Source organism: Cuculus canorus, chromosome 2 (genome assembly GCF_017976375.1).
Source record: "Cuculus canorus isolate bCucCan1 chromosome 2, bCucCan1.pri, whole genome shotgun sequence".
In the NCBI taxonomy this organism is placed as follows: Eukaryota; Metazoa; Chordata; class Aves; order Cuculiformes; family Cuculidae; genus Cuculus; species Cuculus canorus.
Window position 1 is genome coordinate 118,213,463 of NC_071402.1, and position 17,374 is coordinate 118,230,836.

The 17,374-nt window shown below is 40.5% G+C and overlaps 1 protein-coding gene across 2 annotated transcripts in view; it reads right to left on the bottom strand.

Moving 5' to 3' along the window:
* Positions 1 to 4,100: 4,100 nt before the first annotated feature.
* The window catches only part of TCAIM (T cell activation inhibitor, mitochondrial), a 29,410-nt gene continuing 16,136 nt past the window's right edge, over positions 4,101 to 17,374 (bottom strand). The window contains exons 9-11 of one of the 2 annotated variants that reach the window (XM_054058596.1): positions 15,047 to 15,279; positions 13,447 to 13,578; positions 4,101 to 12,529 (exon numbers count right to left, since the gene is read on the bottom strand). In XM_054058596.1, the coding sequence (XP_053914571.1) occupies positions 12,304 to 12,529; positions 13,447 to 13,578; positions 15,047 to 15,279 (591 nt within the window). In that variant the 3' untranslated portion in view covers positions 4,101 to 12,303. The remainder of the gene's footprint in view (positions 12,530 to 13,446; positions 13,579 to 15,046; positions 15,280 to 17,374) is intronic. The other variant, XM_054058595.1, reaches the window with a different exon arrangement.

Below are 17,374 nucleotides of genomic sequence, written 5' to 3' on the forward strand. Positions count from 1 at the left end.
TAAACAACTCATCCTGCATTACCACTTAAAGGGCTGGAGCTGAGAGCCCCAGCTGTGCTCTTGGGGCAATGCCATGGTGCAGCGCATGAAGGCATGAGGAGCAGGGTGCTGTGCTGCCCCGGTGAGCGCCGGGCAGCCTCCGCCTCATGGTCAGCAGAGACAGCGCAGGAGGATGACAAAGAGGTGGGGTATCCTCAGCCTGTCCTGAGGGGTGCCTGATGGGAGTGGAGAAGAGTGATGGGGTCTCCAAGGCCAGTTTTGTTGCTACAGCAGGCTTTCTCCAAAACCCTTTTGTCCTCCATTGGTAGCAACTGAGAGATGCTGCTTGCTGACTATCACTGCCCTTACTGAGGAAGGAAAAGCAACCTGTAAGGCCTGGAGATAAGGCAAACGTATTAAAATGAGAGTGAATGGAGGGAGCCTGCTCACCCTCTACTGCATCACAAGCAGCTCTGTCTACAAGAAAGCTTTGGGAGAGACTGTTCACAAAGGCTGGTAGTGATAGGACGAGGGGCAATGGGTATAAACTGGAGAGGGGCAGATTTAGACTAGACATTAGGAAAAATTTCTTCACTATGAGAGTGGGGAGGCACTGGCACAGGTTGTCCAGGGAAGTTGTGGATACCCCATCCCTGGAGGTATTCAAGGCCAGGTTGGATGGGCAGCCTGATCTAGTGGAATGTTCCTGCCCATGGCAGTGGGGTTGGAACTAGATGATCTTTAAGGTCCCTTCCAACCCAAACTATTCTATGATTCTAATTTCTAAGAGCTTGGGGCAGCCTCAGGCTGGTGAGGACCATGTGGTCTTTTCAGGAGTCACTCCTTCATAACAGGATGATTGCAATTTTCACAGTTGCCCCATATCAAAACTAAGCATTTCTGTTTTAAGAAGTGTTTCCAGGACACTGACCCATGTTTTTTACAAGAAGCAAGCAGGAGGAGCCTGGACACTCCACATACTCTGAACCACCTTAGCAGGGCACTGGCACCCAGGGGCTGACCCACAGCCCTCAGCTTCACTGGGGCAGCAGCCCTCCTGCCCACACAGCATGGTGCAAAGTAGATGCCTCCAGCCCTTCTGCCTACAGCTGCCCACAGTGGCCCTTTCCCACCTGCAGGCAGCCTCCATCTCTCCTGGCTCCTCTCCCCACAGAGGGTGAACCTTTTACCCGCTGAGCTGAGCTCTGGCTCTGGGTGAGAGGTTTCGCACCAGCCAACCTCTCCAGAACTTACCCATTCGCTCCCTGGTTCCTCAGGCCCTCAGCATCAGCAGATGCGATATCAGATGCAGCATCCTAATTGCAGATGACCAACATGACCAGCAAGTAGTGCTGCCCCTCAGAGCCAGGCTGTGTGAAGGGGACAGACAGGGACAACCGAAACACTCTCCATCCCCTGACGTCTCCACGAGTCCTGAAGACAGTCTCTGATCCTTACCTTGACAAAATCAAGCGCTGCTTCTCCCCAGAGTTTGTGACCTGAACGATGGTCAGAAACGGCCAGCACAATGCCTTTGTTTTCTTGATCATTCTGCACGGATCAATGGGTCCTTCAGATGATGGTTCATGCTCTTCCCAGAGGTGGCAGAGATGATGGCGACTGGGAAATCCAATAATATGCATGGATCTCCTCCCACAAAGACCAGACTGAAAGATCATCAAAACCTTCCCCTGGCAGCAAGAATGGAAGTGGTATCAGGGTAGGAGGACTGGGGATCCCCACAGTCCCATTGCAGCCAATGTACACAGCCCTTTCCTCCAGCTCCGGGCTGGAGCCTGCCAAACTCCTCTGAGCTGCCTTATCACAAAATAGCATCATTTATCTTCAGTTAGCCAGAAGTTTAGCAGAGGATTCAGCTACGTGAAAATTGGAAGGTCTGGAAATTAATCATAGGCAGAGTATCCATGGGGACTGGCCTAGGTGTTCCCTTAATCCAACAGTCCTGTTGTACCCACAGAGGCTGCTCAGCAGCTTTCCTCACCTTGAGGGATAGGAGCAAGCTGAGTGCACGCATTCCCCGGAGATGCATGGCTTTGTGAGGAACAATTAGCAAATAAATACACATTTTTCGAGATCAGGTTTGAGCAACCTGACCTAGTGGAAAGTGTCCCTACCCATGGCAGGGAGTTGGAACTGGATGATCTCTAAGGTGCCTTCCAACCCAAACCATTTTATGATTCTATAATATTCATGCATGCCTGGAATATAAAAGCACGTCTAGAAAACATGTCTGTGGAAAAGCAGCACTTTGGATGCTCCACTTGGTCTAAAAATGATGTTTTTATCTCAAAATGGGTTAATGAACTAGCCACACAAATAAAGAAAGTACAGGAACTACCATTAGCAGTACATCTATCATCCCAAGAGTTGATAAGTGCCCCTACACAAAGGGTAGGGACATTTCTAAAGCTGGAAGGGACAGTCTGGTCAGGAAGATTAAAAACTCCTTCCCAATTAAAAAAGCTGCACTTGAGAGGTGGTGGTGGAGCTCATTGTCTTGCATCAGAGATGAATCTGGCTTACCAAAGAAAATACAGGTCCAGAAATCCAGAGCTCTTCCCAGCATATCTGCCTAGCAAATTAACCAGGAATCACAGCAGTGTTACCTTTAGCATCCCAGGGTCCCCAGTGGCTGCTGGGGAAGGCTGCACTCTGCCATCGACTCAGCCTTCTTGCCTTTGCACTGATGAAGATGGTGGTTGATCACCCCCTCAGGCCTGCTTTACAGCATCACCAGTCGCCCACCCTCCAGGGGTGCCACTGGGAAAGAGGTGGCTGCTGGAATGTAGCACCGGGGCTGCAGCTGAGCTGGTTTTGGAGGTATAAGCGAGCGCATCCCTGAAGCAGACACAGAGGGAAATGTCTCAGCTCAGCTATCACGAGCTCTTCTGCCATGGAAGCCGCACATCACTGGGAATGTGAGTAACCAGGACCCTTCTCCAAGAGGAAACCTGCAGGAAAGCCACTCTCCACATGATGAAAACACAGACTCAAGAGGCTGCCAAGGTTTCCAACACCAGTGCCTGACTTCACAGAGGGAGTTCATCGGTGTGAAGTTTGTGGTACTTATTATCTTCTGAAGCTTCTTACAGTGGGAGGAAAAGTCACATTGCTTTTGTGGAAAGTTCAGTTATAACTCTGTCAAATTCTGTAGTGATCTATCTTCTGCCTACATACCCCCTCCTCGTGTTCTGCCTTCCTGCTAGGGCGGTAAAATTACAGGAGAAAGCAAGCTCTACCCTTCAAAATAAGATATTAAGGGAAAAAAAATCACAACAGTCTCTGCGTTTGACTTGTTCATAGCAGGAATCAAAAATCTACAAAAAGAAATCTGGGAATCTGGGTCACCGGTTGCACTGTTGTTTGAACAGTGATTGTTTGACGCAAAGCATCCAACAGGGTTTACAGAAACACCAAACTCCAGTGCAATCCTTTCAGAATGGGGAAATATTTCAAAAGACATCAGCTGTGCTGTAGATCAGAAACAGCTTCACTGAAGCCACACAAGGGCTTGTCACCAGAAAAGTGATAGCATCATAAGCTTACATTTAACTCATGGGTAACTCTGGTGTAACTCCTTACTGGTAACTCACTTCTGGAACAGTTAATATATTTTCAAAGTTTACTTATGGCTAAGAGTATATACGTTTTAGTTGCTGTATTTCCTTAAAAAAGAAAATTAAGTACTGGAACAAGTATCCACCCAAGAAGTTAAACTGTTTTAACTCTCCTGAATTCAACTCTGGCTGTCAAACTGGTGATACTTTCCTAGACAGAACCTTCCCACAGACCAGTGTGCATTTGTGCAACTTTACGTCTGGTGCACAAGGTGGAATGAGACCCATGAGGAGGATGCAGCATTGGCAGCTCCAGAATTAACCTGCTTCTTTAAGGAAAATAGGTTTGCTTCATAAAAAAAAAAGAATTGGCATCAACTACAAACTCCAAACCAGAATAACATCAATGACAGAAGAAAATCAGGAGTGTGAGGAGTTAGGTAGATGGCTCTACTGAACAAGAAAATGATCCATACTGATGCTGTGTAATTTGTGTGTTGAACTATTTATTATGCTCACACACGGTGATACATTAAAATTCTCGTCAGCAAAATGCCCATTCAAAATTAAATGATGCTTCAGCCTCACTGCCAGGATTTTTCTCATACCAAATCATGTTTGTAATAAACTTTATTAAATGCAATAAAATATTACACAGTTCAAAGAGAGAAATCCAACAGGGAAATCATGTCCATTTCTGTTAAACTAAGTAGCAGAGAGTTGTTGCTGGCATTAGGAGAACAGCTCTGAGCTTTGCTGGAGATATGTTGTAGAAAATCCCCATAGTTCTTAATGAATAATTGAAGACAATATATAACCGAGATGCTTGTTTGCTACCTCCAGAGTTGGATCCTAGAGGACCATTAAATTAATTTTTAATAACGTATGCTACAGTTAAAGTTACGGAACACAAAATTTCATTCTAAATATACTCATCGTATAAAGAATAATCCCAAGGTTATAACCTGGGTAGCAGGAGGTTTACGATGACTAATAAAGCAGACAGGGAAACATTAAGAGAGCTTACAGGTACTCCGATTTGTATTTCACATATCATTTGCTCACGCCCCTTACCTAAAGATATATTCCATGATTTTAACAGTGCACCGTAATGATAATGCTCAAATCCTCCAGGGCAGTTCTCACTCAAATGGTCACTTTTTTTTACCCACCAAAAAAACCCTAGGAGCTATGCAGGCCTTCCAAGTGTGCAGCGCCTGCAAGATCCTATCCATTTTAGTTATTTGTCACATACGGTCAGTGAGGAGGTAATTTCTGCTAGTGCCTTGGGCAATGCTGAAAATGTTTCACAAATTCATTATCTGTAACGTGTAATAAGTTGTCTGCAAAATAAATTTGTAGGGAACAAAGTAATCATTAGGAAATCCAGCCCATTTAAGTAATTGCTAACTGCACCTAGGCTTCCATTAATCACTGCATAACAGTGTTTCATCTAATATTAACTCTGTCTCCAAGAAAGGCTGGTTCATCTTGGGAATAAACAAACATCATAAAACAAGCTAACAATGAAGAATGACCAAAGAGCACAAACCTTAAGCCAAAAAAGAACAGAGGAGTTATCAAATATCCCCTGAAATGGAAAACTCAGTATTTCTATAGAATCTCTACAGACTACCACTGAGGTGAGCAGCATGCTAGGATATATTTAAATATAGATAGAGTCGAATACCTTTTGTAAAACTACAATGGAGCACAAGGGTTCAAGACACAGAATGACAGCCTGTACCCAGCAAAGCTTTTATTTCGCCAGAAGCTGAAAGCAGTTTTAGAAACCCTGGTTTCTTGACAAACTCTTTATCACCATCTCAGCCAATGGTCCATGTTTGCCCAAGATGGAGAAGCCTTTGCCCAACAGCACTAGTGCTATAGACGACGATGAATGGAGAGGAGAGGAAGGAGGAAGACAAGAGAGATGCTCAACACAGTTTCTTCTTAACCGCTTTTGAACACAAACATTTAGAATAAACTAGTCTATCATTTGTACCTATGAAGAATAACCCGCTGAAGAAGAAGGATGTGCATACGTAGTCAGAACAGCATTCCTTTTCTCTGAAAGAAACTTCCAGTGCCAACCAGCTATGCAGACATACTGCACACACTACACAGCTGTATACAGATTTACTTTGATGAGAGAGTATCTTTCACATGTTTTTTTTCAAATATTTAAGTTCCAAGGCTTCTGAGAGAGACCTGTGAGCTGAGAAGATCTGTTATGAACTGTTGAAGACATCTAAAGATACCTGCAAAGGCATAAAGGTCTCCACAGCTTTCAAAAGGCTGCTACCCAGGTTTGTGACATGATGGAACCTGCTCTTAAGATCTGCCATTCAGTACTGGCCATGAGAAACTGCATTAGGATGGAGGTGGGCAAAAACTGTAAGTGCCAAGCTGCAGCAATCCTAAACCTTGTTGTTTCTTTTCATTAGATCAGTACACAGATAGTAGGTGAAATGTGGTTCCTGCCAGAAGATTACAGTTACGGTTTCCATACCTCACAGAGATGGAATGCACCATTTTTACACACACATATATATAATTCTTTTTTAAAAATCCTGATGTTGGTCAGGAATTCAGACCGGCAGAGCCTTTTGTCTCACTTGCTTTTCACCATCTCAAGATCAAGATAAGGAATCTCGGCATCAGGACAGATTTCTTGCTAAAACCAGAATGCATATTCTTCACTCTATTCACACCACAGTTTGTTTTTCCTCTTAAGTCTGTCATAAAAGGACAGCAAAGATATGAGCAGTGAAAAAATACTGCAACCATACAGCCTTTTAAATTATGATTAATTGGTTTGATTTTTTTTTTGGTGGCAATACAGAGTGCAAGAGACTTGTCTCTTCCAGGGATCATACAAACACTGACCAAGACAAGATTCGCTGTTGCCAAAACCTTTGTGGATTGGTTAGTCACATTTAGACTAATGCTTTATGACCTTTGAAGAAAGGTCTCACAAGCTGAAAGATTAAACAGAGAGGATATGTGCATCCGATCATTCAATACATGAACAGCCCTGTGTTTAAATATCACCTTGTTAGGGGGATTGTCCATTTTGAAGACAGCAGTAATATATACTAGGAATCCTCCCTTATTTAAAGTGTACAAAACTGCACCAGACCATTGGCTCATAACAGCATGAATTGCTACTCTCTCAACTGTTGGCAGTTTCAGAATGGCCATTCCTCTCTTATCTTTTTGCAGAGGTTTTTCTTTTTTTTGGTTGGTTGGAATTTTTTGTGGTTTTCTCTCTTTGTTTAAATGAGGAGGGTTTCTTGGTCTACCCCACCAGAGAGGTTGCTGCAATCAGATGTCCTCCTCTGGGGCTGTGTAGGCAGTCCTGATGACTACAGCACTGACTGCCCCTTGGCATCTATGCTTCAAGCCAACATGACATTTGCAGATCCTTGTTAGCAGGGTGAGCCCCAAATCATGCAGACTCTGTACAACATTGCCCTGGCTGCAGACTGGTGAGAGGAAATCAAATAAAAGCTAGACGGACTGCTTCTTGTTAAGTACTTTCTAACAATTTTAATTATGTGTGAAATTTAGGGATTTACTCCTATTTTTTTTTTTTTGAGCATTGTCTGATTGTGTAGAAGTTACAACTCTATCTCAATGGACTGTCTGAAATCAATGCAAGCTGAAAATGGGGGTTATCCATGCCTTTGGACTATAACACAAGCGGGATTCAAAAAGTCAACAACTATGACTCACCGACCCAATGAACTTGAAGCATCCCGTTAAAAAAAAACCCAACCCAGAACAAGAGGTTCCCAGAAACACGACAAACTGATGGGTAAAATAACGTGTGGGTTGGACAAAGCACTATCAAGGAAACGCCTTGATCTTGAGCTGTGGCCGCAAGATCACAGAGCGGTCTTGAGGGAGGACATCAGGTTCTCATCCGATTGCTGCTTATAGTAAATGGCCCCAGAATATCCTGTTACAGAGAAAGGGTGCGCAGAGCTACCACAGGCATTAGCTGACTGCTCAACTATGCCCCTGCAACATATAAAAATCACATGACAAAGCAGATGATTAAAGAGAAACAATCAAAAAGAAATTAAAGCTGACTGGTATCTTAAGCTATATCAAATTGACTTGCGTGCTCCCGAGAAGCCAGGTAGGGGTGTTAGAACTAAATTAAGAAGAAAATTGTAGCCCTGCTCTTTTCATCTAACCCCAGCGTTAAAAACTATTTCATGTTGTCATTCCAGCCACTACATTTGGCACAAACTTTGGCCACTATCACTTCTTCTGAAACCATCTCCCCTGTTAAAATCAAAGAGAAGGTTACAAGGAGTGAAGCAGCTCAATGTAAGGCATGTTTGTGGGTCTGTAGTTAGCACAGTCCACAGCATCGATGCGGCCAATGTAAACCTGTGCTCTTTTGGTAAACATGTTAGGAATAGCAAAAGGGTTAAAAAATATTTAAACTTGCCAAACTATGGGGCCACACAACAGCCAAAAGCTATGGAAATAGAAGACAGAAAAGGCACTTAGAGAATATAAAAGCTGACAAGAAAATATTCAATTTCAGCTCTACTAAATAAAATATCTTCAAAAGCTTTTTGTTTTAAAAATGTCACTGAGATCACAATCAATCAGCGTAAGTACTTAGACACACAGTGCCCCATCGGAGGATTTAGCAAAAATGAAGTACTAAATTATTCAGCATTTAAGCAGTTGTGTGAGGAATATGTAGCTGAAAAGGACAAACTGAAAAACAAGCTTATTTTTCTGTTACTTTAGTATATGCTGTGCTTTTAAGAGGGCCTTCCAGGGAGATATTGAAACAGTTTTTTTCCATGCACATAATCAAGGTTCCAGCTTTCAATCTCGTATTTTTACTTCAAATTATTCTAGTATTTATATGCAACAGAAAAACACGATCTCTATATCTGAATTTATTAAATTAACGTTTTTACTGTATTTACAGCTTTGTTTTCTCTTTCTCAGCTTGGCTGCCTTTTTATTTAAAACCAAACCAAAACACCTGCCCTGCTCTGTTACAAATCCACGTACTCTTAAGCTTATAAAGAAATATTAGGAAAGTCTCATCATTCGATACATGTACTACACACACACACACAATGTACATGCACATGCCCAAGGAGTCACAGAGACAACCCTGTTCAGACAAATACTATATATACTCAGAAAGACAACTTTAAATTAATAAACTTTAAAATTTCAGTTTCCTCCAAAAGTTTTTAGCTGTAAGGTACACAAACTAGATGAGATTTACGTTTTATATGAAAAGTTCTGGTGATTTTTGGATATGCTTTGATACATCAGCTCTAATCTTCTTTAAGAGTTTCCCTTTTTAAGTCTTTCTCAAGATTGATTATCAACATTCTGAATGCCTTGCAAAACCGTAACACAAGCCTATTAGTCCCTGAGACTGTATCACAGCAGTTAATAGCCAAAAGAACAATAGGCATTACTTCACACGATTTCATACTATTCTCATATACAGCATTAAGGATACAAACCACAGGCAGGAGCCTGTAACACTAGAATTCATACAGAACTGATACTTTAAATCATTATGTTGACAACTGACAAAATAGAAACTGCTGTTTGCCAATGCACGCATCTCAAGATCACAGTATTAAACAGCATCAAAATAACTCGCTAAGGCAATAAATTTTGCCTTAAGTCCCCATCTCTTTTATTCTAGCATTGAATTTCCTTCTGGCAGCTGCACTAAAACACTAAACCATACTCAGAGGCTGAAAGACATGATCCGGGCATCACGGTTTATTGACTCACGATGCGTGACCAGCACACGTTTGAAGTCTTTGATTGCTGGTAGAGATTCTTACTTATCTTTCAAATATTTGTTGCACAAATTACTAAACAGGAGAAAACCTCAAATCTAAGCCAAATAATAACAATTAAACCAGCAAGACATCAACTCCACCTAATTTAATATTAGGATTGTTTTTAAAGAGGACACTTTTTGAAACTTCACACCAAGCATGTTTTTGGTTGTTGGCCACAGATCAAGCGGGAATTCTGTACAGAATAAAACTACAGTAGATGTTAATATTAATTCAAGTCTATTTCCACAATGAGCTCATAGCACAGTCTGTTGAACAGAATTTGAGGTGTTCTGTGCAGTGTAAAAACAGACAAATTTTCAAATCGCTGTCCTTTTCCATCCTGCCATTGTGACAAAAGGCTTTCCGAGTTTTAAACCATTTTTTTTTCCCTCACCTCACTGAAATGTTGGAAAGCAGAACAGAACTCTGCCAGATTAACCCATAAACATCTAATTAAACGGACAATTCTCTGTTATTTTTTTCTTCAAAGTAAGTCAAACTTGTCAAAATAAATACCTACAACACGTACATCAAGTTTATTCTTTTTTTCCCACTGTTTTTCTAAGCATGTTAAAAAATGTTGGGAGACCCATATGTTCATAAAGTCAACTTGATCATTCTGCAGTAAAATCAATTTACAGAAAGCACACTACAAAATAACTCTGTTAAGACACAGACCTTATGATGCTGAATTACTGACCTATACACAACCTCCTTTTTTATATTGCTCGGTTTTTGGGCAGTTTTAGAGATTCTCAGATGCATCTCCTTCAGGACCCAAGAAAACCAACCCCAAAATCTAACAGAAAAGGAACACCCCAACAGCACCTGAGGTGACCACCTGTCTTACGGGATAGCATCAGGACTGGAATGCTTTGGCTTTTTGCACAGACCTGAGACCCCTGCCTGGAGGCAACCTGCAGAAAAGCAGGCTGCCATGCCACCCTTCAAGAGTTGACACATTTTGCCAGAGGATTTTGGCTATTTCCTCTTAGAAGGAATGGCAATAATCTTCAGATCTATCCCAGACTGGAAATGTTTAACAGCAACTGTTCTCACTGCTTCCACATTTAACCTCAGTTCTTTTCCCCTTCTTGCCTCCTCCAATCTGGCATTCCAGGTCAGGGTCTCCACTGCCCTGTTTCACTAATACTTGGAGACTCATCCTATGCTCTATCTCATAAAGGCTCCCTACAGGTTCTGTCTCCTTCTCCAGCCAGTTCTACTTTTGCTCTCTATGCCACAAACAGAAGGTCTCTAGGTCTAGCCACTGCTTTCTGTGACATTAGCGTCAGGCCTCACAGAATCACATCAGGCTCTTGGTTGAGTCTACTCACCTCCCCTCAGACTTTATTTATCTCCTCTGCAGTCAAATTTGACGGCTGCTTCTTGCCTGAAGACCTGTAAGTGATCATTCAATTCAATCAAGAAAAAAAAAGCATTACTACACTCAGCTCCTACTTTCAAAGAGCTGTTACAGGGAACATTGCTGGGCTACAACTGACAGGACTCGTTCACTTGCTTAGCGCAACTGGGACACAAACAGTATCATCAATGCCAGATGGAGCGAGGGGGAGTAATGTGCAGTGGAAGTTAACTGCTTTGAAGAAACCACCAACTGATCTTCAGAACCTATACAAGAACTGCTAGTAATTTGGTTGAATTAAAGGACTGAGACAGTCGCAACTGCTGTCTTGGTATTTAAAACAGGTATGTTTGAGGATGACAGCACAGGTTTTTAAGTCTGGCAACATCAACTTGACACTGAGTCTTTTAACTGGAGAAACAGAGAACAAGAACAATTTCCCTACTCAATACAAATATAAATACAAGGCAAGGAAGCCAGTTCTTATAGGTGAATTCAAGCCTAGAAACATTAAGCAGTTGGCTCTTCTCCAAAGATATTTTGCAAAGCAGTAACCCAAACACAAAATACATCTTGACTTGTATTACAACAAATAAGTGTTGACACACACTCACACCGTTTCAAACATTTTTTTTTCAAGGAATAAAGTACGAGTAAAGATCCACACATTTGCCCTACTGCAAACTCCTTGTTCTCACAGAGAAGTACTTACTCTTGCAGACAACCCCATACAAATCAATGCATCCTCTCTTTAGACGTCACATTAAACTATTCAGGTTTTTGAGTGTTGTGAATGGAATTTGCAATCTGTTACAATGCATGGAAAGAGGATTGTCTGTATTTAGAGAGCAAATGCTGGAAAACAAAAAGACAATGACATCTCCTTTAAAGCAACTGCAGACAGTACAACTGGCATATTTTTAAATTCTGAGGCAACAATACTGCACTAGAGTGAGAAACTCTGCTGTAAGAACATATTAATGCATTGCTTTCTTCTGCAAAGTAGAAATAGTCTTGTGTTTTTGCACTTCTTTAATTCAGTAATAGGTAGCAATATAAAATGCCAGTATTGCCACCAGATTACTTATGTACCCTACTTCGACATTCAATGAATCCCTTAATCCCTTAAGATAACATGGAGTGTTTGGTTTTAGTAGTACAGTTTTTATTTAAGATGATCTATCTGGCAATATTAATGGATATTAAAAATAACACACACATATTTCTGCAGACTTGCAATTTAATATATTTTCATAATTCACTACAAAAATGCAGTTTCACAATTGCTACCATACACCGGGACTATTGCAGTAGAATGGAGAATGTACAGATGTCCTTCTCAGAACCGTCAATACTGCATATTGTGCAAATTATCTAGGACTCCAATCGTTTCTGAGCAGCAATTAGAAGAAAGTGTGAGTTGAATTCTGATATCAAAATACAGATTTAAATAATTTACTCTTAAAAACATTCATATTTATAACCTCTTACAGAAAATAAACAATTCATCTGTTTATCAGATATTTCCTCAGTTTTTCCAGTTCCAAGGTATACAGAGGTCTCCGTCCTGCAGCACAGAGTAGAAATGTGAAACGCAAAGGTGCATTCCTTGTAGGTACGGCAAGGATTCTTCTAGCAGTCGCTTACAACAATCTATCATCTGTGCACTGGAAACACTGGGTTCCTTATACAGCCGATCCAAAGAAAATTTTTCAGTGGATGTATCAATCAGCTCCTTTTCTGTAATCATCATCCTAGCAAATGAAGACCACACACAGTGACAAAATTAGAACTTAATCTCTTAAAAAAAAATCCCACCTTGAAATAAGTATTTTTGTAGGTTACACGCATACATACTAGTGTCCTTATAACGTGGGATAGTGTGAGGTTTCTTGGAGATTGAGCTACCTGGATGCAAATGCATAACTTGCTACAACACCCATCCAAATCTCTACAGACAATACTTTCCTAGATGTCACATATGGACACCTATATAGAGAGCTATTCAATAGTTTCAACTCATATGGCAAAAATAATTTAACTCCAAAGCCAGACTAGGGTTATGAAAAAATTCCAACAAACCTGCATCTTTTACCAAAGCCTGCCCCCAAAATGTATCCTTCCAAGTAATCACGTCTTAACAGAGCTAAAACCACAATGCCTTCAGTAAGACATGTGCCTAAAATAACCCTCACAAAAAAACCCCCATCTGGATCTATACATTATGTATAGACTCATGACGGTGTGATATTTCAACAATACATTACAGGCTTTCCAAAGCAGAAAAATAAACTTGCAGACCTCTAAAAGGACAGTAACACCAGATAACCTATCAGAGCATTTTATTCAAAATAAAATCAGTATCTCTACCTCACGCTCTTAAATCTCAGAGACACATACAAGGTCAAGAAAAAAATTTACAGTTCTGATAGATGTACAACTGTTTCTACGAGGTGAAGGATGGGTATTTTCTATCAACTGTTTGTGTTCACCAAATGCTGAAATTTTTGACTTATTAAAGCTGATGGGTAAAGTTCTATTTTATAAATAGCATTTTTTTTCCACCAAAAGAACACGAATACGTTTTTCAAAGTTTTCCTCCTCCAAAGGAAACATACGACATGCAAAGATTTTTCATGAGCTAAATGTATTGAGTCACAGGAACACTTACTCCTCCTTTCTTTTCAGATTCTGTCTTGCTTCCTGTGCTTTTGCAAAAATAAACCATTGGAGGGTTGCTGGATCACAGACTGTTGGGACTGTGAAGTGTCCAAATTCATGTAAGCTTGGTGCGTATCTGTCACTAATGAAACACAGTGGAAGTAAAAAACAAGGTACAATCTTTTTCTACACAAGCATTTACATGAATTACTTTCATAACGAATTCTGAAGATAAAAGAATATCAATCACAATAATTGACAAAAAAATAATCAAGTTTGGCTCATGAGAGTATAGAAGAATTATATACACAGCTTTTTCAAAATGACATTTCAAAAGCAACTGTCAACAATACTTAAAAAAAGTAGTAGCTAAGTGTTAACCTCACAGCACAAAACTTTTAATTTAACCCAGTACAATACTGTAATTCAACCTAGCACAACATTGTAAGATAAATGACAGAACTTTGGTTCTAACTTCCAGTCCTGTTCCATATCTTTATCCATGACCCGGAGGTGGGGATTGAGTGTACCATTAGCAAGTTTGCAGATGACACTAAACTGGGAGGACGTGTTGATCTGCTGCAGTCTAGGGAGGCTCTATAGAGGGATCTGAAGCCAATAGGATGAGGTTCAACAAGGCCAAATGCAGAGTCCTGCACTTGGGACACAAAAACCCTGTGCAGTGCTACAGGGTTGGAGAAGAATGGCTGGAAAGCTGCCTGGCACAGAAAGACCTGAGGGTGTTGGTTGACAGCCAGCTGAACGTGAGCCAGCAGTGTGCCCAGGTGGCTAAGAAAGCTAACAGCATCTTGGCTTGTATCAGAAACAGTGTGGCCAGCAGGACCAGGGAAGTGATTCTGCCTCTGTACTCAGCACTGGTGAGGCTGCACCTGGAATACTGTGTTCAGTTTTGGACTCCTCACTATAAGAAAGACATTTAAGTCCTGGAGTGCATCCAGAGAAGAGCAACAAAACTGGTGAAAGGGCTGGAGAACAAGTCTTACGAGGAGCGGCTGAGGGAGCTGGGGTTGTTTAGCCTGGAGAAGAGAGGGCTGAGGAGAGACTTTATCGCTCTCTACAACTACCTGAAAGAAGGTTGTAGAGAGGCGAGTGTTGGTTTCTTCTCCCAAGTGACAGGTGATAGGATGAGAGGGAATGGCCTTAAGCTGTGTCAAGGGACATTTAGATTGGATGTTATGAAAAATTTCTTCACAGAAAGGGTTATCAAGCACTGGCAGAGGCTGCCCAGGGAGGTGATTAAGTCCCCATCCCTGGAGTTATTTAAAAGATGGGCAGATTAAGTGTTTGGGGATATGATTTAGTAGTCGACAGGTACAGTTGCAGCTGATGATCTCAAAGGTCTTTTTCAACCTAATGAGGCTATGATTCTATTCCATGAACCCGAATGAAATTAAGCAGGATTTTCTTCAGTCTGATTCCTTCTTAACCCATAAAGACACATGAAACCTTTAGAGACAGACTCCAACTTAATGGAAATCTGAGATTATATTAGTTTCTTCTTATTGAGAGAAACCATGAGTGTAACAGAAGGAAAAAAAAAAAAAGAGTAAAACCACCAGAAGGAAGAAGCCTTTCCTGCAAATACCTACCTTTCTAGAATCATTTGCAAGCCTCGCAGACTGTGAGGATGAAAAGGTAGTCTACTGTCACATAATTTATTACAGAAAGAGTCCAGAGTTTTGTAGTACTCCTCTAGAGTCAACAGGGGTTGCAGTTCTTCTATATATATTACTTGTATGCCTCCCAGAAGTTGGCTTATCCGATCCTCCAAGAGCAGCAGCCTTTTTTGTAGTTTACAATAATTTGGCAATCTCTCAAAGATCTGTGCAGACACACAAACATTTCCTATGTCATAAAGTATGAAACTTAATTTTAAGAAATGAAAAAAGTAACAAACTGTAAGAGTTGACACTTAATAATGCAAACACAGAACCCAAGGGGAGAGGGGAAAAAAAAGAATACCAACAATCAGAAACATCAAGTATGTACATTTTGGGGCAAGATATAGTGGAATAAGCTCATAAGTGTTTTCAGTATAGTATTTATATACTATATAGTATTTATATAAAATATATAGTATTTATACTATAAGCACAAAAAGGCCATAACAAGATTGATGGGTATCCTCTTTCTCTACATATACAGAAATTTATAGTCTCAGATAAGAAAAAAAACAATCTGAGGCCTACATGAAATGTTTATCACCACAGTTACAGTGGTAGAGCTACTCCACATAAGCTGGTTTTGCCTGCTTAATTTATATCAATTCTCAAAAGAGTGAAGACTCTGCTGCTGCTGGAACTAGTTCTTTCCAAGGTTTTGGATAATAACCTATCTATCTTAGGTCTGAAGAGGGAGGAGAAAGGAAGAGGGTACCAGATCTCTAATCTAAAAAAAAAACTTAATCAGAAAAGGTTGAGAAATGATCACTTATAGAAGGTGTGACAGGGAGAAGGCTGGAACAGCACAAGTGAAAAGAGTAAGTCTTTAGTAGTAGTCGCTGCTTACCACCTACCCTGTATTACTATAACACAGCTTCTATGCAAAATAAACCTCTGCTGCCGGAAACAAGTCAAGTGATTTCAGAATAATCTCTTTAGAAACCCAAGAGAATAGTAGAATTCAGGGCAGCTTTTGGCATAATAAAATCAATTGATTTAGCATTTGCATTTGTAATAGAGAAAAACTGCAAAAAAAATCCTCTAAATAAATATATTATTTCAGTTTATATTATATAGCATATATAATATGGGTAATTTATATGCCTATATTTAATTTATATAAAAATATTGATATATAACCTTTCAAGATATATTATATATTGATAAATATAAATTCTTTGAATACATATCCTCTAACCAAACACTCTACAGACTGACTTGGATACTATTCTACTGCTCCTTTTACTAATAACTAGTAACAAAAGTAACAGCACTTACGATTGCTTTCTAAAACGGGTTAGAATTGGATAAAAAATTCTGCTCTCTAAAACCCTTGTGGCTAATCAACCTCATGAAGATATTCACTGACTTTTTCTGTATCTTTTAACATGATCTTCAGTAGTTTAAAATAAAAAGCCTTTGATTTCCGGTTCAAATACATAACTTTTCCTTGTCTTCCAAGCAAATACCAGCACCACAACTAACCACACACATTGTCCCATCTGCATGATGCTTTATGCAGATATATGACCACCACAGAAAACCCTTTAGCAAAGGTTAGAAGGAGGAAGCATTTATCTTTCCAAGGAAGACAGTGTTTATTTTAGTATTAATCAGAAGAACACTTTTATCCTAATGAAAATCATCATCTCAAATCTCAGAGCAGAAAGGCTTGCATTAAATTCTAGTTTCTTTGTAAGTTCTATGTAAATGATTCACATGAACAAACCATGGTTTGTTTTCTCCCTTACTGAAACATATGCAGGCTAAAATTCAAACCACCACTAGAGAAAGCTTTAGATTGAGTGAAAAATTTTCATATTATTAATTGATTGGAATACAGAAATAGAATATTCTGATTTTCTAAGGGTGAAATTACCAACTATGAAATTAGAATCATAGAATAGTTTGGGCTGGAAGGGACCTTAAAGACAACCTAGTTCAAAACCCTCTGCCATGGGCAGGGACACGTCCCACTAGATCACGCTGCCCAAGGTCCCATCCAACCTGGCCTTGAACACCTCCAGGGATGGGGCATCCATCCACAGCTTCCCTGGGTAACCTGTGCCAGTGCCACACCACTCTCATGGTGAAGAAATTCCTCCTTATGTCTAGTCTAAATCTGCCCCTCTCCAGTTTATACGCATTGCCCCTAGTCCTATCACTACCAGCCTTTGTAAACAGTCCCTCCCGAGCTTTCCTGTAGCGCTTTTAGGTACTGGAAGGTCACTACAAGGTCTCCTCAAAGCCTTTTCT